The sequence below is a fragment of the Antennarius striatus genome, chromosome 1 (assembly GCF_040054535.1).
Source record: "Antennarius striatus isolate MH-2024 chromosome 1, ASM4005453v1, whole genome shotgun sequence".
NCBI classification, from domain to species: Eukaryota; Metazoa; Chordata; class Actinopteri; order Lophiiformes; family Antennariidae; genus Antennarius; species Antennarius striatus.
The window spans coordinates 23,469,356-23,492,349 of NC_090776.1; the positions used below are offsets into that span (position 1 = coordinate 23,469,356).

The following is a 22,994-nucleotide window of genomic DNA, read 5'->3' on the forward strand; positions in this document are numbered from 1 at the left end:
GTAATATGATTTCATCTTACATACCGAGGGTAAGCACCAAGTCAGTCTGTGAACTCTCCTACAAAGCCAAGAGGGTTCATAAGAACCTCTAGAAATCAGCAGACCAACCTTCACTCTATTTTGGAGGTCACTCCTCCTTCCTCTGCAAGCCCCTTTGAAAAAGGTCAAATAGCTTGAAGTATAAAATGACCGTGAGAGAAGTGGATGGGGAAATAAAGAGACTAGAGACGCTGCGATTTTGCTCTTCTTCTTGGAGAAAATGTAAAGTGGGGAGGGCGGATGATGAATAATTCCTGTCCATTTTCAAAGTCAAGTGAAGTCAGTCGTTTGGGGCGGAAAAGGATCTATTCTGCTGGTCACTTCAGCTGAAAGGCAGCGGTGGATGATAAACAAGTCAGTTTGGAAATTAATCAGTGTGCATGGGGGAGTGGGGGGTGTGAGCAGGAAAGTAGCCCAGAATGGGCCAGTCGTTATGGTCCTTAATAGGTTGTCTGTCATGAGTTTGTCCGGCGTGGGCTCACGTGGCATTAGAAGGAAAATGGGTAATGAAAAGGTTTCCGAGGTCCGGTGCCAGTCCATTTCCCTTCTTATTCTCAGACATGCATGATTGATGGTGGACAGAGAGAGAGAGAGAGAGAGAGAGAGAGAGAGAGAGAGAGAGAGAGAGAGAGAGAGAGAGAGAGAGAGAGAGAGAGAGAGAGAGAGAGAGAGAGAGAGAGAGAGAGAGTGAGAGAGAGAGAGAGAGAGAGTGAGAGAGGACTCTTTGGATGTGATAAAGAAACATCAGCTTTGTGTTTGTTTACTGATGGAGTTCGAATACTCAAATCTGTTAACAAAGCAGCTGAACTACAGACCTGCAAACATTTCGAAAGGAAAAACAAGTATCAAATTCCCAAAAGACAGTAAACATGTTCATATGCTGAGCTATATGTGTATGGAGGCAGTTTGTTTCTGACATGTTAATCTAATGAAGTCTAAAAATAGCTAAAAGTCATGCGACACCCATTACAGGGTTGAGCACATCATGGTCACTATGGCGATTTTTGCTGGTGAAAGCAAGCACTTATAATTTGTTGTATCTGTAAAGGGACATGTCTGCTCACTAAGGCATGTCTTATGCCTATGTCTTATTGGATGGGTTTCGCCACCTTCCTTATGAGGAGGATGAGAGCAGCCACTTCGTAAAGAGGACATACGACCAGCACTTACGTTATGTGCATGAGAAACGTAGCTACAGTTAGGCTGCAGAGTCTAAAACCTTGTTTTAATGAGGACAATGACTGAGCTATGGCTTATACTACTCCTACCTTGAGGCCAAATGAGGTATGCATAATGTAATCATAGGGTTCCAAAAATATTCATCCTCCAAAATAGCCGTTCCAGAGACTCATGACCCACACCATTCAAAGAAGGTCTGACGCATACAAACGTTAAATGAACACATATTATTTAATAATATGCATGGTTTGATTTAAAATTTGATATTTAAAATTTAATTCCTATGGCTATATGTTGCTATTTATTAGTTATTTTCAAATTTCCTTTGATTTCTGAAAAAAATCATGTCAGAATGAGGAGTAGTTTTTGGCCAGTAGAGGCATGTGTGTAGCTATCCCTTACAATCCTGTAACTGAACTGTTTTTAAGATAGACTGGAGTTAGGATTGCTTGATTTGTTTGTTTGTTGTTGTTTTTTAATGTGATATAAATAAATTCATGTCACCACAGTACTACATGCTATGCCAAAATACAATGACATATGCAGAAATTTAGGGTTCCCCTTAGATGCAAAATCCCACATAAATCCCTGACAGTCAAAAAAGCAGTTTCATAAATTGACAAAAAATGTCACATCAGCTTTAACAGCGATGAGATACAAACAGGGTATTTTGAAATGTGATTTAAGTTTTTCCCAGAAGCCTTTCACACTTTGTTCATATGCTTTTGATACATGAAACCAATGTCATCTAAAATTCAGCTCCAATGGCTTGCTTGGATATTACATATTCTATCAATAGCAAGAGAATATGACTTTTTAAATTATTACTATTCAACACAAAAAAACCTACTGAAATGTGAACATTTTTGCTTTTCAGCAGACAGGATTTAATCATGTTGCATGCTGTAATTTAACAAACTGGAGAAAAGACTGAAGGATCATTTCTCTCATGCCCACAAATAACAATCCATGCTACACAGCTTCAGGCTGAATCACAGCTCCATATTGTGGGAGATGGACGAAGCAGCACCAAGCAGCAGAGAGCAGAGCCAGTCACCCCTCAGGGGTTGTTATGAAATTTGATTAAAAACTTTGTTGGTAAATTAATTTTCACCAAACACAAGGGGCTTGCTGATGCGACTGTAGCTGTTAATTGGACTTGGCAGTGGCACAAATCCACTCGTCAGCATTGTGTGTGTGTGTCTGTGAATGTGTGTGTGTGTGCGTTGTTCGTATGAGTCTGCGTGTGTGTGTGTGTGAAGCTATGTTCGTGTCAAGCAGGACAATTAGAGTCCCTTTAGACAGTGTACATTATCAGTGAAGACCTGAATGAAGTGCCAGGATAAACATCCAGGGGAGGTGCAGCTTTGGTGATCACACATTCTCTAATGCCTCTCTGAGTGGAACAAGGAGCAAAGTGTGCGATACTGACTGAACAATACAGTGGGAAGCAGATTTATTCAACCCCCATAGCATATTAGGATTGCAATGTGCACAATTTATCAGCTGCTTACAATAAGAGTTTAAACAGCTCAATGCAACAAAGTGTCTTCAGTGTTTTCGCAAATTAACAAAAAATGTTTCTCTTCCTGATGACAGCTGTCTAAATGATTCAACCCTTAATGAATATCATCTCTTGTACTTTGTCAACACTCTTTAGCTCTGATGCTTTGCTGCAAACATGATATATAGGAAAACACAAAGCTTCTGGCAGCATTCCTGGGGAATTCCTTATGAACAAAAGCTTCCATCACTGAGATCTTCCTGGTCTTACCTGCTGAAACTGCCTTCTTCAAATCTTACCAGTAATTTTGTGCTGTATTCAAGTCAGGTGACTATTATGAACCCCTTGCAATCATTTAATTAATCGTTTAATTCCCTTCACTTGACTTCGCCCCTGTCATGGTTGGGTGTGGCAGTGCTGGTGTGTGGCAGGGAGATGGGCCAGGCTTGTGGGTGGAGCCACAGCTCCACACCTGATACTCATCCACACACCAGTAACTGAGTTTCACACCGGAACATCATCAGGCTTTTTAAGCCAGGTAGGATGAGAGCTAGTTGCTGGTTCGTTTCTCTAGTTTGGTTCCTGGAAGTCTGTTCTGCTTCTTGCCTGTCTGGAGAATTTTTTTGAGTTTTGAATAAATTATGGAAGAAAGATTTGCCTTTAGTGTTCTGCATTTGGGTCCATATTCCACCCACCGTGACAATTATATTTGTTTAGTGGTGAAAGAATCGTAACAGCTACAATCCATCTAAATCTGTCGACATCTAAACAAACTATTGGAAGGGACATTGCCGCAGCAACAGTTGAAACAGACAGCTGAAAATACTAATAAAGGTTGCAATATGGGCTGTCACTTTAACGTGTTAGATTAATTATGCTGCAAATTAACACGCTATAAAAATTAATGCAATTAATAGTGAGTGGCAAGTCAATGTGCAAGCATTTTAAATTTGGCCCATTGAGGGACCCGTAGGCTGCAGTGACGTACTTCGTACCTGCGCCACTAGTCAAAAGCAGGGGGACTGACAACAGAGATGGACGCGACACAGGAGAGCGAGGCAAGCACACTCAGACCTTTGGGTGGAAAGTTGATTCATAAATTTTCATATCACCGAAGCAGCCCCAGCCTAACGTAACATTTAAATGCTAAACATGTCAAGGACAGAGTTGAGCGTTAGCTTACCCTTTTAAAGGAAAAGTCTGTTTGCACCTTACTACTGATGTTGCCTTATTTAGACGCATGTTATACTATTCATTTTGAATTGCTGTATTGAGTCAGCTTTAGTATTCATTTTGATTGAGAGTCTGCTTATGTGTCTATTTGAGACTCAGCCTTATTTTATTTCTGAATTTATTTATTTCATTTAACTGTATTTGTATTGCATTTTTGAGAAATGCACCTGGCCTAATTGGTTTGCTGATGTGCTTTGCCTTTTTTCTTTTCAATTTCCTTTATAGTCTTTGTCAGTCTTGCACAAAAAAATATGAAAAAATGATGTCACCTTGGTAATGTTGTTGCCACAGACCTCTGATGCAGAAATTGAAGGGTTTTCATGTTTTTGATGTTTTAAGGAAAACGGAATACAGTAATCCTTCACTTGTTCACGGTTCAAGATGTACGGCTTCAGTACATCGCAGATTTTTATAGGTAGTCGTGTGGTACCGTACACGCATGCTATTGGCTGACAGCATCCGGAAGTGCGCTGTGTTCCAAGACTCACTGAACGCAGTGCACTTCCATGAAACACCAAAGATTTTAAAATAGTCTTTAAGAGTGTGGGAAAAGGTAATACAGATAAAAGGTGGTTTAATATAGGGAGGTATGGGGAGGGTGCATAAACGTTTAACTTACCTTGAATAATAAAATAAATAATTTGTCACTGTATCAGGGAATTTAGTTTTTAACCACGAGTAACGAGGGATTACTGTATTGCAACATTGGATCCAGGAGAGGGACACATTTTTACTCACACTGCCTGAAAAATTTGAAAGAACAGCTAAGGACATATTTGTATTCTTTATTTATTATTTGTTGATTTAGCTTTATCTTTTATTCTTAAAAAATATACTGACATTTCTGCATGAGCTGACTAAATTTTTTTTCGCTTGGAGCCCCGCTATGTGAGGATTTGGTATGCTCTTCCCGTGTCTGCGTGGGTTCCATCTGGGTTCTCCAGCTTCCTCCCACATCCAAAAACATACAGCTGAAGTCAATTGGTCATTCCCAAAACGCCCGTAGGTGTGTGTGTGTGTGTGTGTGCATGAATGTTTGTCTGTCTGCATGTGGCTCGTCGGTGCACTCACGTCGCGCCTGGAGTGTACCTTGCCTCACGCCCCCAATCAGCTAGGATAAAATCCACCACCCTGTGACCCGTGATAGTGGAAGAAGCGGGTCAAGAAAATGAATGAATACTAAATAGTCACTTCACAGAACAAACAGTACATACGTCTGGTTGGAGAATCCGTGTTTAATGTAGCTTCAGGCATATTTGGACAAGCTAAAATAGAACTGGAAAGTTGTGCATAAATGAGATTCCAGTCAGATTCTTTGGGGCCACAGGTGGACAAGAATGGCAAGCTACAGTGCAGCAGCAATTTTGTGCCCTATGTGAGTCAGTCGTGTGACCTTTTAAAATCTCACCTCCTGTTTCATTATTTTCTCACCATTGTGTGACATAAAGTTGACTTTAATAGTATAACGAGTTTGACACATTAACTCGCCCATTCTCAATCCCATAATCCATTGCAGGGCTTGGGAGGAGAGGTTAATGAGATGTCACAGAAAACCTTTTCACCCATTCGCTCAGACAAGATGGTCTCAGGGGACATGAAATATTCAGCCAAGAAAGGATTATGTTCTCAGAAGAATGAACTGTTTTTGTGTTTAGCTGTAAGCTAAAAATAGGCTAAAATTTATGAGTCATATTAAAAGAAATAACTGGAGTTGAAGAGACAAAAAAAAACCCCACTTAAAAACAGCATTATTTTTTGGTGTGTCTTTTGTTTTTCGTTTCGTTAATTGCTTATGAAACTGCTGGTCCACTACATTAGCATCACTTCCGGTTGGCCTGGCAATTCATGACATTGAACTCCCATTGCTCCTATTTAGCATTGAGCTCAGTGACTAATACCTGTCATCGGTGTTGAAAGAGGTGATATGAGGTTGGCAGTCATTAGACAGTCCACCCTCTCAGCTTTATTTGACTCTTAACCAAATTCAGGAGAAAACTGGTATTTTATGATAATGTGTATCTTTCCTTACCCTACATTATTTTTTAATTTCCCTGACGGAACCTCCTCAAAGGATAAATAAAGTTATACTCTACTCTCTACTCTATGATGACTTCAGAAAGGCATTCAGAAAAGCTTTGAAGGAAAGATGTTGGAGAGAGGTGAAAACACGCTAGTTGAGAAATTGAGAAGAATGGGAGAAGAGGACAATTGTATGAATGTATGATTACATCGTAAGACTGAATAGCTCAAGATTAAAGGTGTGAATGTTTCTTCTTTTCCTTTCAGCTTGTCCTGTTAGTGGTCGCCATGGTGTGCCATCCTTTTCCATGTCATCCTATCTTCTAACTCTAACCTCCTCTCTTTGTTTCTGCGTATTTTCTTTTCCGCTTTTCTCCGTCACTTTCTTGGGGTATAGTGAATACTAAAAAAGTTAATACAGTATATTTGCACAAAACTATCAGTACACTTCACGGGTCGAGGGCCGAATGACGAGGACGCTGCATTAACACCGATCTAGCTCCACACGGAGGTCCCTCTTACTCAATGGAATGCCAGGAAGATACTAGGTAATAGCCAATGGCAAAGCAGCTATGAGAATGTTGTGTTCAGGAACCTGTGGGAGCTGCGAGTATCAGCCCATACTGTATTTTTACCTTTTGTAAGTCGAAATTTCTTTCGTAACTAGAGGCAATGTTTTCCTGCTGAGAAATTTCGTAAGTAGAGACATTCGTAAGTAGAGACATTCGTAAGTAGAGGTACCACTGTATTATGAAAAGTGGAGGCTGATTAGTGGAGTGGCTGCAGGTGAGTGGGGCTGTCACGCGGGAAGAGGTATGGACCCAAATGCAGAACACCTCAGACAGCACTTTTGTCCATTGCTTTAATCACAAAAACTACACAGGCAAGATGCGAACAAGACTCAGGCAGAACAAGGCAGAAAAACAGAACAGACTTGCAGGATCCAAACTTCAAAAACAAACCAGCACCTAGCTCTCATCAAGCCAGGCTTAAAAAGCCTTATGGTCATTAGCCCAAAACAAGTTCAGGTATGACAATCAGAATGAGTGTGTGGACAAGTATTAGGTGTGGAGAAGACCAACAGGTGTGGAGCCGTGGCACCACCCACAAACTTGGCCTCTCCCTGCCACACACCAGCACTGCCACGCCCAACCGTGACAGTACCCCTCCCTCAAGTGATGGCCCCCGATGTCCCATGAACGGTCCCAGGGAGGTTCAGGTGCAGGATCAGACTGGGGCTGGGGGTGCCGGAGCAGGATCAGACTGGGGCTGGGGTGCCGGAACAGACTGGGGCGGGGGTGCCGGAACAGGATCAGGCTGGGGCGGGGGTGCCGGAGCAGGATCAGGCTGGGGCGGGGGTGCCGGAACAGACTGGGGCGGGGGTGCCGGAACAGACTTGGGCGGGGGTGCCAGTACGGGAGCAAGCTGGCGTACAGGCGCAGGGACCGGAACAGGCTGGGTTCAGGATGTGGGCACAGGAGCAGGCTGGCGTCCGGGCGCGGGGACCGGAGCGCGCACTGGAACAGGCTCGAGGTCTGTTGGAATTCCAGCATAAGCTGCCAGCCATTCCCAGGTGTCTCTACCTCTCCGTCTCCACTCGGCAGCCTGTACTGGGTTCCAGGATTTACTGCTGCTCAGGGCAGCAAGAATGAGGGTGTCCGCTAGGTTTAGTTCAGGCTGGTTCGTTCTGTCACAGTGGGCAGAATATGTACCCAAATGCAGGACAAATGCAGGCAAATATTTCTTCCATGATTCATTCAAAACTCAAAAAATTCTCCAGACAGGCAAGAAACAGAACAGACTTCCAGGAGCCCAACTAGAGACACGAACCAGCAACTAGCTCTCATCCTACCTGGCTTAAAAAGCCTGATGATGATTACACCAACGATGTTCCGGTGTGAAAGTCGGTTACTGGTGTGTGGATGAGTATCAGGTGTGGAGCCGTGGCTCCACCCACAAGCCTGGCCCATCTCCCTGCCACACACCAGCACTGCCACACCCAACCATGACAATAATAATGTGCTGCAGCTGGATTCTTACCTGAAGACATCATTTGCGTCTGGCCTCTAAACGTTCAAGCAAGTAACAGCTGTAGCAGCAAACTACTTTCCGCCCTGTGGGAATTATTTTAATCTGTTTCTGAACTATGCTGTCACAACTATCTTTTAAAAGCATCACAAACAATGATCGATTGGTATGATCAGATTTGTTTAAAATGAAAATTGAATTGGAGAAAACACACCAACACAAGGCAAAAACTATCATCCTTACAGGAGAACATCCATGCACATGCTCGTACAGTATTTCAAAGAAGGGAGTTGTAAGGCTTACAGGACAACCAAAACGTGTACCCCTGAAACTAAACTGATGAGGCACATCCTCAAATTGTCTAAATAATTTAGATGTTTTTTGTTATTAGAATCTTCTTCAATACATGCAAGAGAAGGCAGCCTAATTTCCACAAATACTCAGACTTGAATGATGGATAAGTAGCACAGCAGGTGGTTCTTCTACTGAGAACCTTGAAAATAGCACCCTTTCAATCAAAACACTACATAAGAAGGGTAAGTGAGCACCAGCATCTAATTGTGATAGAAGTAATGTATGAGGACACACTGCACATTGTTCCCAGGGGTTTTCGTCGCTTATTGCAGCATATCAGAGCTTAGTTTCTCCTTTCCTGCAGTGAATTGTCTCCAGCTGGCCTTGACTTTGTTTCCTTTTGACTCTCAATGGAGTGATGACCTTCCCATCCCATTCAAGACTGCACAGTCACTGTCTACATGTAATAGTGGGGATTGAAAACCCATCTTTTCAAGAAAAATGTCACGTACTTCTCAGCCTTTCACCAGCTCAACCAAAATCACAACGCTGTTTCTTCTTCTTTTAACACAGAGCTTAACCTTATAAACCTTATAAAGCTGGTCGTATTGGTTATTATAAGTTATTTAACTATTTCACTCGAAATTAAAAGTTTGAAAGAAATCAAAAGCTGGAAGTCATCAGGACAATGTCTCCATGACTGTTTCTGATAATGATGACTGAGATCTTGGTCGGATTGTTTTAGACACATTTTTGACACAGAAAGGGAATATAATAATGAAACATGTAAGTATTTTATGATGAGAGGCAAATGAGAGGCTGTGGCATTTGGGGATTCACTTTTTAAGACAAAAGTTATTCAAAGTTAATAGAATATAAAAATCTTACTCGAATTGCATTATGGGATACATTTGGACCAAGAAAACTTTTAAAATGAATTTAATTCATACAATTAAATGACAAGGTTTTTTTGAAATACAAAGGTCATCATTATTTATATATTGTAAAGACATGATACAAATCAAAAGCATATAGATGAATAACAAATATTCTTTGCTGTGAATAAAAAAGTTTTATGAGCTCAAGGTCAGCTTAGAATGTTTTTCTTTCTCTTTAAATTAGATTTAGTTTTGTCAAGTATTTTCACAGTTTGTCCTAAGTCCAAAGTTTACGTCATATTTATTCAACATTACCATGCTTTTCTAATTTTCATCAGGCTTAGACTCTTGAAAATGTATTCTTATTTTAGTCAAATAACAGTTACTTTTAGTTTACAAAAGTATTTGACTATTTTCATTTGACTATTTTTCTTATTTCACATCAGATGCATAGGATTAATATCAGATGAATAACAGGATGAGTGATCAGAGTGTTTACAAAAAGTACCTGATTTAAGGAACGCAGTACGTTCTACATTATACATGTACATTTATATGTGAAGCTTGACTTTTCTCCCATTTAAAGTTTGAAAACAGGTTGAGCTCATTTTTTACCTAAGTTTTACCAGATAAAACTATGAGACTCTGAGCTCCACATATTGTGAGAGAGACTTCAGAGGGAGCCAGCTGCTAGAGAATCAAAAATTTGTTAGAATACCAAGGACGCAGGTTGGTTTTACTTGAGTTAGGAATGATTTGTAGCTCCACATTTAAAATGGATCCAATCACACTTAGAAGACAGTTCAACATAAAAAGTAAATCTATCCAGCAGTGGTCCTCTCTCAGCGAACCAATGAATATTTCAGGAACAGGATGGTTTTTTGAGACTGGATGTTGTGACACTGACCTTTGGAGCCCTGTGTGCAAAGAATATAACAGCCATGATCTGTTTTCATGGTGTTTGTCAACTTGGAAAGAGCATCTATTCTCTCTCACTGGAAAAAGCATAAAATAAAACTAGCAGCACAGAAAGTGCAAACCAGACACCAAGGAAGCTCAGGTTCCTTATTATGTTTGTCATTATGTAATTGAAATAACAGTCCCATTAAAGTTTGACACTCATAACTCCTTGACCCCCCCCCCCCACACACACACACACAATTTGGAATCACATTGGGATCCTTATCAGGTTGATAAAATTATGGGGTCAAGTAAATTAAGAAAATTTATCTAAGTATCAAGTGTGCAGCATTATTTTTGCTAGTTATGAATTTCCCGGGGGAACTAAACATATTCTATAATACACAGATTTTAAAAATCTGGTGGGATATTTAAAATCATGCCAGATATTTTTGGATCATCTTGCATGATTCAGATCATGCAAGATGGAAATGTCAAGAAGTTTTGTCGGAAGAAGAAACATTATTATAAAAGAATCTAGATTCAGGTGATGATCCATGTTGCCACCAAATTCTAATGTTCTTTGGACTACAAAAACAAACAAACAAACAAAAAAACATTCAAAGAAAGACCTGCATTGAGGGCACTGGTGTTGCACGGGGTGAATGATCCACAGGTCACCATCAGTCATGACTGTAATGCACAGCGCAAATCATATAATCATTAATCAGCGTACAGAGATGTGACAGGCAGCTAAGCTATCTCTTTCATCTGAACATCAATGGTACCAGATTTCTGTATGTTCACCTGGTGGAGGGCCAAAGCCAGCTCCTCAACCCAGGCTCCATTACCATGAACACCGAAACTTCCTCTTTCTCTCTCCTAGATAAATGTTATGTTTCACTGTGGCTGAAAAGACAGTAAAACCACTTGACGCAGCAGAGGAAATTACAAATATGTTAACTTTCAATACCTGTCATGAAGAATAAAGTTAGGGTCTAAAAGGTCTGTATGGAGTGGCCGAGTGTCAGGGAACAAACACTCTCATAAATGGAAATCAAAAGCAGCAGCCAAGGCAGAGGAGCACTGGAAAGGATCTGTATGGATTTAGTCAAGCTGAGGAGTGGCACCGGGAGATAAGGAGAGAGGCACACAGGAGACAAACGAGGGAGAGAACGACAGCTGAAGGAAAGCACTGGCCATATTACGTTGCTGCACACCTTGACAGGCTTTTTCCAAACAGGATGCCAGCAAGGAAAATCATGTAAAACTTGGCTCTTGTTGGGACTTAGACTGCAAATACATCACTGTAGGGAACTCGATGAATGTGTGCGCCCACCTGCTGTTGTACTTGTTTGAGAAGCTATATGTTGTGCGTGTGTGTGTGCGTGTATGTGTGTGTGTGTGTGTGTGTGTGTGTGTGTGTGTGTGTGTGTGTGTGTGTGTGTGTGTGTGTGTGTGTGTGTGTAATGTGTGCTATGTGAGTCCATCTCTGATAAATGACATGTCTGAACACAGTGAGTGAGCCAGTGCCCACACTGGTCACGCTGTCATCTCTGCACCAGAACAACAATTCTTTGAGAAATTGTCATGTTTATGGGAACTTATGGGAAAAACATACAATGAGTAAAATAGAAGGTAAAATGGGCAGCAAACTCCTATATTAACATGTTTCCTTAGGTTTACCTGATTCCAACCACATTCACTATTTCTCAAGATGTGTGGTTTTGAAAACAGCAGTAAGTTGGTCACAGTCAGAATAAAATATGCACAGCTGTCTATTAATTCTCTGTAAAGAAGTTTTTCTGTGGTCATGCAAAGTTCATCCATTATAAGTAAGACAAACAACTAAAAGTATTATTTGCCATCTTAGAAGCCATGAGCACCCCATCAGTAAAAGGCTCTCTCATTAATGCAATGTATTAGAGCATTGTACGTCTCCTTGACAACAAATGGAGACCTGTGCTGAATTCATCACTCGTGATCGAGAGAAATGTGGACAGACAATTGAGAGGAAGGTTAGCAAAAAAAAAAACAACCCACACAATGCTGTGTGTGCCACGTGACTAACCTCAACCCTGTTGGAGACAAAGGGCAGCTGCCCATAAACCTTTGTGTTCATTTCCTGTTGTCGATCGTGATTGCACTGACACTATTTAAGCCCCAACAGAGCTCACTTGGAAGAAGCTGAAGCCACAATTTTTAGGTGTATTCTACGGTTGTTGTACAGCCAAATGTATAAAAGAAAAAAGTAAACATCGGACCACTGGTCAATGAAAAATGCATTGTCTTCTGTCTTGTTTTTTTTTTAGTCTTTAATTTTGCTATGATATGAGGTCTTATAAAATAATGATAAACACCTGCTGCTATACAGCTGATTGAGTTCTGAGTTGTGACTAAAAGAATGAGATCACAGATACAGGTGGCTGAAACGAGTTTCCTCTATGGGGTGTCATGAGCTTGGACATCCTAAAGGAGCTTGGAGTCGAGCTGCAGCTCTCGTGCATACAAGAAGCTGGTTGAGGTAGTTCAGAAATCTGAACAGGATGCCTCCGGGATACCTTACTTTGGAGCTTTTTCTGGGTCATTCAACTGGGAGGAGACACCAATGTTTGAAATTGAAGTACAAAAGATTTTGCGAGAGTAGTTGCAAATCTCATTTCCCTGTGACGACTTGGGATCACCCAAAGGAACATCTGAAAGTCAGCTGTTTTTTGTTTTATTTTGAAAGTGTATCTCTGTGATCTGTTTTACTCTTGATACTTCCTGATACTTCAACTTTCATTAGTTAATCCACTTGTCTCTAATTTGTCTTTGTATTTAGTTTATGTCCACTTTTCTTTTTCAATGTTTCTGGGTCTTCAGTATTTTGAATCTCACCTCTCTTTCCTTTCAGATTCCCAGCACCTCTCAATAGTGATTTTCTGTTTGACCATTAGTTGCACCTGTGCCTCATTCTCTTTTTCTCTCTGCGTTTGAAAACTTAGGTCCATTTTTTTACCAGTCCACTGTGTATGCTTCTGTATCAATATGTATCACATATTGAAGTATTTTTCCTCAAGCACACATCTGTTTGTGTTTCCAGTGATCTTATTCCATTTCTATAGGCCTGAAGTCGTTGTAATGTTTCATGTTATTAACCTTACTTTAGCAATATGGTTAATAATAGCTTAAGTCCTCATAAAACACTTTCTCACATGCACACATTTTCACCTGAATTATCCTATTTGTAATAGAATACAGGTAGTGCTTAACCTACGAACACAATCGGTTCCAAGCGGTTTTTCGTTAATTGTTCTGAAGATGGCATTTAGCCATTGTTACTCTAAATGTGAAAGTACTATTCCCTAAAACTTAGCAGAAACAAATAGACCACTTTACCACTACCATTATCATTCACTTGCCTTATGCCATTTGCCAATGCAACTAGCACTAGCCTTTGCTTTATTGTCCATGATTAATGCAAAAGTTCCCAAGTGGGTACAAAGCCTGATGTGCTGAGATGCTCACAAGGACACGTACTGTATAAGGATGAACTGGGGGAGATGAGTGTTAGAGATGGGCTGAGGCAGTGGTGCTGCTCAGTGGGGTTTGCGGCAGAAGGGGGAAGGACAGTAATTACATAATGTGGTGAGCGGTTGTTCGTATCTACGAGTGCAGCTCAGATGCTCATATTTTTGGACTATCTGTATGTTGAAATTGTGTTTGAACATAAACAGCTGTTACCACATCTTGAATATATTTTCGTAAACATGTATTCAAATCTTTACCGATTGACAATTATTTAACATAAATAAACAATTATTTGAGAAAGACATCTTAATTCAGACAACTTTGTCACCTCTGGTATTCATGAAAGTCTGAAGGTGCAGAAATAAATCACTGTTAATCAAAATTATTCATAAATCGCCTACATAGCAAATAGCTTTTCTGCTTCATTCTGCGAGAATCTTATCATCTTAAACTGTTTCTTTGCATCTTTCATCTTGTCCCTCTTGATAATCTCTCATCATAATCACCATCTTCACATAATTGCAATCATAATTTCTACTTATCTACTACTTTTTCCTTCTTTTGCTGTACTCTTTTGTCCTTTACCTACATTGCCTTCTTCATCATCTTCTCATTCTTGCCTTCTAGTTGCTTCCACCCCACTTTTTACATCGCCTGGCAGAGCAACAAAGTTCATCAACTGTGCTGGAGGCTCACAATCTGCTTCACCAGCTAATCTGTTTAGTTACAGAGGAAGAAACCTGGAATGACAATGCTGTCAGTTTTTCTTCTTGTTTTCCCCAATGTCATGACCACTTGAGTCCCTTGTTGGGAACAACTCTAAGTAACTCTTTTCCTTTTAAAACACTTTTTCCTTAAAGTTGCATCATGCTTTTCTTAAAGAAATTGCACTGGTAAATAATAGCTGCCACAGTTTTGTCCACATCAAAAAATTCTTTAATTTTCACTGTGTTTTGCTGATTTCCCATAAATGTCAAAGGCATGTGGTAAGGAAAAGTAAGGAAAAGCTCATAGTGATGAAGTCATGGAGAACTCACATACCTCCACCACGACCCAACAGTACCTTTTAATTTAATTAAATCTTAATCCAAACCTCAACAAGACATACAGGCTATCAAAAGGCTGCCCTTAGGGTGGTTAAAGTAAATTAAATGAAAAAAAATCCTTCATCCGGATCGACTTCAAAATTTCATATGGTAGGACATTGTCCACTTTTCCATGCAGTACCATGATACTCAGTCAAGGAGCTTAAAGACCTAGTTATAGTTTAGGTTTAAGAGGGAGATGGACAAAGTCTTCCGTACATCTTATTTGTTGATTTATTATGTAATTAGTTATGTTGTCAGAGAGGTTACAGATATGGCTGAAACAAATTAAACTAAAGTACTAAAACCGAAAAGGCACCACCAATGAAAAGAGAAGTGGAAATGTGAAAATATTGGTCATCTGGTCTTGATGTACCAAAAGACCAACCGTCACCATCATGATGTCATATTGTCATAACTTAATTTTCTTACTGCTGTAGCATCAATGTAAAGTCAATGATATGTAGAGGTATGTAGGTGCTGATGGATGCAAGGATGTAACCATTTACAGACCAAGAAGGGCATGAAGGTCTTAATGTTAACTGACAAAATGTAAAACGTTTCATATGGCACTATTAAATCTACAACCCAAATGTAAAACTAGCAACATACCAAAACTCTCCAACGAATCCAGATAGAACGACAAACTGATCTTGCAACAATTTTGTTTGAGGCACATTTTTGTGACTGATGAAGATACAATTATTTTTAAAGTATTTATTATATGAATATGGTACTATCAATAAATACAAGTAATACTAAATAACTGTGAAAAGAAAATTAATGTTTCTAGGGAAAGGTTTTCAAGGTCACTAATTTACAACATGAAGATCAAACTATCATGGGACTACTGCTTTGGTTTTCAATGTCACAACTGGGGAAATGAGGTGGAGGTTTGCTCTTTGATTGCTGCTAGTTTGTCCATAAATTTATTTTCAAACAACAACAACTACGACTACTAATGGATTGATTTCTGTGAGGATGGGATGTGAGCCAGTATAGGTCATTCCATACTTTATCTTCTTTCTGTCAATAACTGCTAAATGCTCCTGCAGACTTAAAACTTGAAGCACCACAGCTTCTCACCACACCACAACTCATCAAAATTTTTGTCCACCAATCAGGATCCAGTATTGCATCTGTGAGAAATGAAGCCTTCAAATTCCTTCAGAATAGGCGAATTAAACCATGGGCAGCTGAAAAATTACGATGGAACGCTGCTCTCATCCTGAGCTGGGGTATATTACAAAACAAATAAAGCAATGTAATTTTCTCTGACCACTCGGGTGGTCCCCACAGGAGGGACGTTTGTCTGTCAACATTCATCTGCAAGTAATGAGTAAATGACATGATGATGGGAATGTGAGCAGGCAGGCTGCGGTGTTCTTATCTAACATGGCATACTGGCAAAACAATTGCCTCCACGTCTACCCGTCAAACAGCTGCAGTACCTGCAAGGTGAGGCCTGAGTTTGATGCAGTTGTTCCACTAAAATAACTAATAGCTAATGAATAGATGGATGCTAGAAGAAGAAAACAAACACACACACACACACACACACACGCACACACTCGTACAACAAAGTAACTAGTCAAAGAAACTGAATTAAAGTCAGCTAAACTTCAAGAATGAACCTGACAGACTCCACGGAGTTGATCCTCCTCTTCCCTGGAGTCTCAGTGGCGGCAGATTTATTTAACCTGCCTTTGGTTGGGCTCTCACTTCCCTGGAGGCTGGTAGCAATAAAAGCAGGTCAACAACGGAGAGGCTGCAGCGTACCAATAACACAGTGGAGCTAAGAGGACGTGTCAATAGTCCCTAAACAACCCCCCCTCCCCACCGCCACACACACACACACACACACACACACACACACACACACACACACACACACACACACACACACACACACACACACACACACACACACACACACACACACACACCCTCTGCTGAGAGCTATGAGAGTTTGAAGACTTGCTGATGGAACCCAAAGGGAATTAGATTAAACAGCATCCTTGTTCTTCCATCATCTCAGCAATATTTTTATTATTCTTCATCTGAGGATGACATTGACACTTCATGTAAAACTGTAAAATTCATCAGTCTAGCACATTATCAGTCTATGACATCATCAGTCTATGACATCTTCTGTATGGCATTGTCACGATGTGACATTCTCTAGAGAATGCCTTAACAAAACACTTGTTAATGTCTTTTCATAAGCAATTTTGTAAATTAAACTTCCACTTCAACATTTTAAAATGTAGTTTTGAATCAAAAAATATCAACATTTAAATAAAAGAGATGGTAGCTCTGATCAGTGACAAAATGAGGAAGGAGATGGAAGTGGAGTCTAAATAAAGAAGAAAATTGAACTAAACACAACTGGACTACGCAGAAAATGCAGTCTGTTCAGCCAGGTTTGGTTTCATGTGGACCACAGCACAGAGCGCAGCATGTAAAATATGTCTCTAATGGTATTTCGACAGCATCCATGTGAGAAATCAGACTGTGGAACTGCTAAAACTGGAGAACAGCCAACAGAAACCCTACATAGAGTTCAGTCTGTCCTGCATTACAGAATTGCAACGAAAATTTTACTCCTGCCCCATCAAGAACTTAATGATGTGAGTCTAAGCAGAAGTTTCAGGTCACAGGAAAAAACTATCCTCCAAAGTTTCATGAGACAAGCAAAAACCCAGATACTAAAATCTATAAATGAATGTTTAACTATTAAAAGGCACAGCAAAGTATCACAATAAGTTAACAAGTACGTATTTGGTGAACCAAATAGTGCTTTTCTAACAAGACGAGCAAACCAAAAAGTTATCTAAAACAATGTCCATAGAAACTACACTGAATAAAGTAGTGCAATATATATATATCAAAAGGATAACTACATAATAGAGTATGGCTAACAAATGTATTAACAAATGTGTAATATCTTAATAATGGGTTTTTGAGACGAGACGTTAATTTTAAAAATTGTGACTCTATGGAAAAAATACAAAAATTTGTTGAAACAATCACCATTCGTGACCCTAACCCTAGCCCTAGGGTTAGGGTTAGGGTCAGTGATAGGGTTAGGGTCAGTGTTAGGGCATTGACCTTTTAAATCCAGCCAGCCAAACTTGTTTGAACTATAAAATTTACTTTATTAAATAAATGTAGGTGGCAAAATGATTTTTACAATAAGTCTTGCATATGTATGCATTGCTGCCTGTTCAAGGCCAAAACTTTTTGTGTAATGGTTTTCGTATGTCGTTTGCTCCTAAGCTGGTATGCCTGTCAAATTTTAGAACTGTGTGGCTCGGATTAGGGTTAGGGATAGGGTTGGTTTTAGTATTAAGGACAAGTTTAGCATTGGGGTTAGAGTTATGGTTAGGGTCAGGTTTAGTGTTGGAGTTTGACTAAGGTGTGGTGAGCCTTTGTAATGTTCATCTGGAAAGAGAGGGACTTTTTCTCTTGTCTGCCATGTCTCTAAACTTGCTGACAACGGACAAACCGAACCTTTTCTCAAGTTTTCAGGGGTCTTCAGGTGGTTACAGTGCTGCCATGCAATGATTCTAAACCTTTGAATGAGTTTCTCACAGGTCTCCTTGTCATTATGATAACTGTTACATTTACTCACCACTGGAGCAGTCCAGTCCTCCCCAGCCAGGCTCACACTGACAGGTGTCGGGGGAGACACACCGTCCGTGGGCACACTCTTCAGAACACAACGCTTAAAAAGGAGAAGACAACACCAAGATTAATATAAATATCTTCTTTAGCTCTCGTTTTACTACTCTTCAGCCATACATTACAATTCTGAAACTCAGACGGCTGGAGTTAAACACAAGTAGTATCGCTCATTTCAGAATTCAGTAGATTAAAAAAGTTGGCCTTTTTGAGTTCTGACTTGCCACAAGGTTGTTTTAACTCGCCTCTCTCTCTCAAACTCAAGTGTCCTTAATGAGATGAATATATATTATCACCCAAACAAATCACATATTGTTTTTCACATATTGTAAAATATACAGATTCAGTCCTGCATATATCCTGGTATCCATGTTGATGGAATATACTTAAATTTATTGAGCATACTTTCTCCAAAAAAAAGGTCACGTTCAATCACATTGTTGCTTTTTTCTTAATTTTTACATAGAGTATCTCAAAAAGTTCTCAACAAATTTCAGTTACATTTTGTTGACAGGTGGCTCTTAGAATACAGAAAAGGATTTCGGATTTTGAAACAGATCTAGATCAAATACTGAATCCAAGATATTTTTTTGTGATACAAAGCAAGTTCTGAAAAACAAATCAGATTTTATTCACTAATGTTAATAATAATGCTAAAAATAATAATGAAAACAGTTGACATTATCTCTTGACATTTTTGCATTTAAACTGAAGATGCATGATAATAAAGCTTAGCAATTTAGCAGCTTAGGCAGTGTTGCGATTGTACTGCACAATAAAAACTCGGCAGAGACTTGTAAAAACACTCTAGTCCACAATGGAAAAAGAAAGTGCTTGTATTCATTTTCTACAAACAATTTATTAACTGAATCCATCAACTGCGTTTCGTATCGTTACCTGGATATGAAATGACTTACCACATGATGTAACATATTGGTCATGTCACAAACAGAAGTTTGGACAGAAAAACATCTGATGCTGCACATAAGAGACAGATAAGGAGTTCATACAACAAATATTTTAGTCTTTTTACTGTGAAGTTAATTTCCTCTTTTCTCCTTAGTATTTCATCTGAATATAGTGATGAGGCACAGATTAATGTATCAAGGGTAGGAACCGTGAATGGCTGCTAATATGTACAACCTCACTGACCTCAGAGAATCAACTGAATTCACGTAGCAAGCCTTCTTATAGTGTGTGAGTCACATTATCTCTTTCATAGAGCAAATGGACAAGATGACCTTGATGCTGTTTGTTCTCGTCTTTTCCATCTGATGTATATTTCATCATGACATGGCCTAATAGGTGAGAACTGTCACACATTGTCTGAGGGCTTGAGACAAACGACTATCACAGCATAAAAAATGACGCAGTATATTCAGCATGTCATTATCTTGTTTAGCGATTACCTTGACAGGTCAGAGGTGTTGGAAGAGGAAGAAGAGACAAGAGCGAAAATAAATGATACAAAGACAAAAACAAAAACAGAATAAGGAATAAAAACAGAGAAAAGATTGCAGCCTTTACTCTGTCATAATTAAACCAAAAATTTTATTCTCAGTGACTTCAAAGAGCAACTGGAAAAACTTTAAATCCAGAAGCAAATCAAAATGACTTCTAATAAAATAAACATGACCGATTCACTTCCAATTATGATGTTATTGCATCATAAACTTCTTAAAACTCATGTCTTCAATGCTTTAATATATGTCTCGTAATATTTGGCATAGTAATTGAAGTTTAACACTGAGTATAAAGTACTCTGATTGATTGGATCCATACAGCACTTGTGATTTTGCCAGTGACAGAGGGTAGCTCTTCTGGAGTCCAACATGCACCTGGAACAGGTCTGACTTATTGCCAGAACTGCGAACCAAGCTCTGGTTTTGGTCATACAGAGACCGGACAGCCCTCAGCAAAGGGCCCCAAACCCCAAACTCCTGAAGCACTCCCCACAACATAGCACGAGGAACATGATCAAATAACTTTTCCAGATCCAGACTGGTTGGGCAAACTCCAATGAAACCTCGCCCGCTCGATGGAGAGTGTGGAGCTGGTCCAGTGTTCCACAACCGTCCCAGTGATGGACGGACACCCTCTGATCATCATACTGAAGGAACTGAGCCATCAACATCAATTATCCATGAAACTTACACAATAAAAGACATTTAAGGTAATTCAAATGTAATCTTTCGAAAGTGGATTTTATAAAGAGTTTGAATGGATCAGAACAAGAATAGCTGAAATGAAATAAATAATTTGTCATACATTTGCATTCAAATAGGTTAAGATGTCTCTCTGTAGGAAGAATTACACAAAAGTTAGTTGACAGATAACTGGGAAACTGAGTGGAGCGCCTGTGGAGGATCTTAAGACTGGGGTAGATACAGGAACAGAAAAATGTCCCCATTTTTAGGAGCAGATTGACAGACAAATGAATCACTCAATCTTTGAACCCATGAACCACAATATTTCTGGGTTGTGTAAGCTTTTCTTAAATTGTGGCCTCTACTAATTTCCAAATTTCTATCTTTGTCAGATGTTTAATAAAGACACAAGAATTCTAAAAGTAAATTGTAAAATTGTTTCATCAGATTTAAAGAGCTAACAATTTCTTTATTCAGCAGTGTCACTGAGAGTCAGGCCCCCTTTCTCACATTTCAATTTAATTTGTTTCATCTACAAATTCCTGTATGACTACCATTTCAACTATTTTAGTCTGTGAAGGAAAAGGATTATACATCAGACACTAGAATTCATGTACAGACTGCCCCACAGCCCACAAACATAAAAAATAATAGAAAATTATAATCAAACACATCATACGGAAAAAAAAAGAGTGTTGATTAATTAGTAGTCTGCAAAACTAAAAGTGAACCTTCATTATAGTCTGTACCGCTTATTTAAAGGAAAAGCTGAACTTTATATAACACCTTCTCAAGCTCAACTTGTGTGCTGCAGTATAAATACTGAATCATACATCAGGTATGGATTGTACTGGGAAACGACGAGCTGACAGCTCAGAGACTTCAGCTCCTCCATCACAGAGATGCTGCAGCTCTGTTTGTGTAGCTGAATCCTCAGAAACAGACGTCATTGCATAAATATGTAAACAGGAGCAAATGAACATCACATTAATGAAAATGAAATCATCTTTAGTTTCTGCACACATGCAATGTGTGCTCAATCACACTAATATTTCTCCATACCTGGCTGAGTTTTAAGGCTATGAGGTGTTATTTAAAAGCAGCAAACTATGCAAAAGCTGAATCGCTGAGTTTGAAAAGTGGTTGGAGGAGCAGTACAACCAGGTTTTATTATACTTAAGATGCAGAGAGGTCATCCTCTATGAATGTAGAGTGAAGTACTGTATTCTGCTACAGGCTGCTGTATTTCAAGTGTTTTTAGTGTGATATATTAAGTTGATTTTAAAAGGTAGAGAAACGCAATGAAAACCCATCAATTTTAATAGTTTTAGTGTCTAATTACATCCCGTGAAGCGGTGATGTATTGAAATTGTCAGTGTTTGTGTGTCCGTCCATCTGTTCGTCCGTCCATCCGTCCTACTATCCGTCCACCAAATATCTTCACACCAATTGCAGATAGAAAGATGAATAAAAAGCACATTACTCAAGCAGAAAAGGGGATGAATATGACATGATGACCATGACCTTGAGAAAACTAGGTCAAGGTCAAATTTCAACTTTTGTACTCATCGCAGATTTTTGGAGGGCAGTCACGTGATACACGCGATACAATATTGGCATTCTATTGGCTGACGGGATCCGGAAGTGCGCTACGTTCTGTGTGTCTCAGTGGAGTGTGGGAAAAGGTAACACAGATAGAAAGCGATTTAATATCAGTATGGGGAGGGTTCATAAACATTTAAATTACCGTTAATAATAAGATAAAGTCTTTCCATCGCGGAATTTGTTAATCGCGTTTGATTCCTTGAACACATTAACCGCAAGGAACGACAGCGCACTGTATACCTTTTTAGGTACACATCTCTGCAACCTGTTGAGATGGAATCACAAAAAAAGCAGCATTTTCAGGAAGCCAGAGACACAAAAATGTGTAGGTCAGGGTAAAATGTTGAATTCAGGAGTGTCGCGGGACGTTGCAGTCTCTATTTGTCATCAGATCAGTGTATAAACACTGTTCAATATTATGTAATTTAGTCTAATATCCATACATTGAAACATTTCGCATCAAACATTTCGCAGTGAATATTTAGTAAATGAAAATATATTTTACAATTTCTTACAGTACATTTCCCCCCCTATATTTATGGATCATGTTATAAAGTTTCGGCAAGGAAAATTGGTTGTCCTGCATCTTTTCCACCCTGGAGGAGCAGTAGGGACACCACACAGCCCTTTAGTATCCTGCTCAAGGATAAATTGACATCTAGATTCTCTTACCACCAAAGTCATTCCCCAAATTTTGAAATACAATGTTATAAAATAATAAATAATAATAAAATATAATACATAACTACGATCTATAATATATTACTGTATTAAAGGTCATAGTCCTGTCACTATTTTACTGAATATTTACAGTCAAGATCCGTGAATCCTCTATGACAGGATACATACTGTAAGTTTGTTTTAAAACGAGCCATTCAAACAATCC

General features: G+C 39.4%; 1 protein-coding gene across 2 annotated transcripts in view; it reads right to left on the minus strand.

The window, feature by feature from the left end:
- LOC137593600 (multiple epidermal growth factor-like domains protein 11) overlaps positions 1 to 22,994 on the minus strand; it is a 118,736-nt gene that overhangs the window by 53,224 nt on the left and 42,518 nt on the right. For both annotated transcript variants that reach the window (XM_068312481.1, XM_068312472.1), the window contains exon 5: positions 18,307 to 18,399. In XM_068312481.1, coding sequence (XP_068168582.1) covers positions 18,307 to 18,399 — 93 coding nt within the window. The remainder of the gene's footprint in view (positions 1 to 18,306; positions 18,400 to 22,994) is intronic.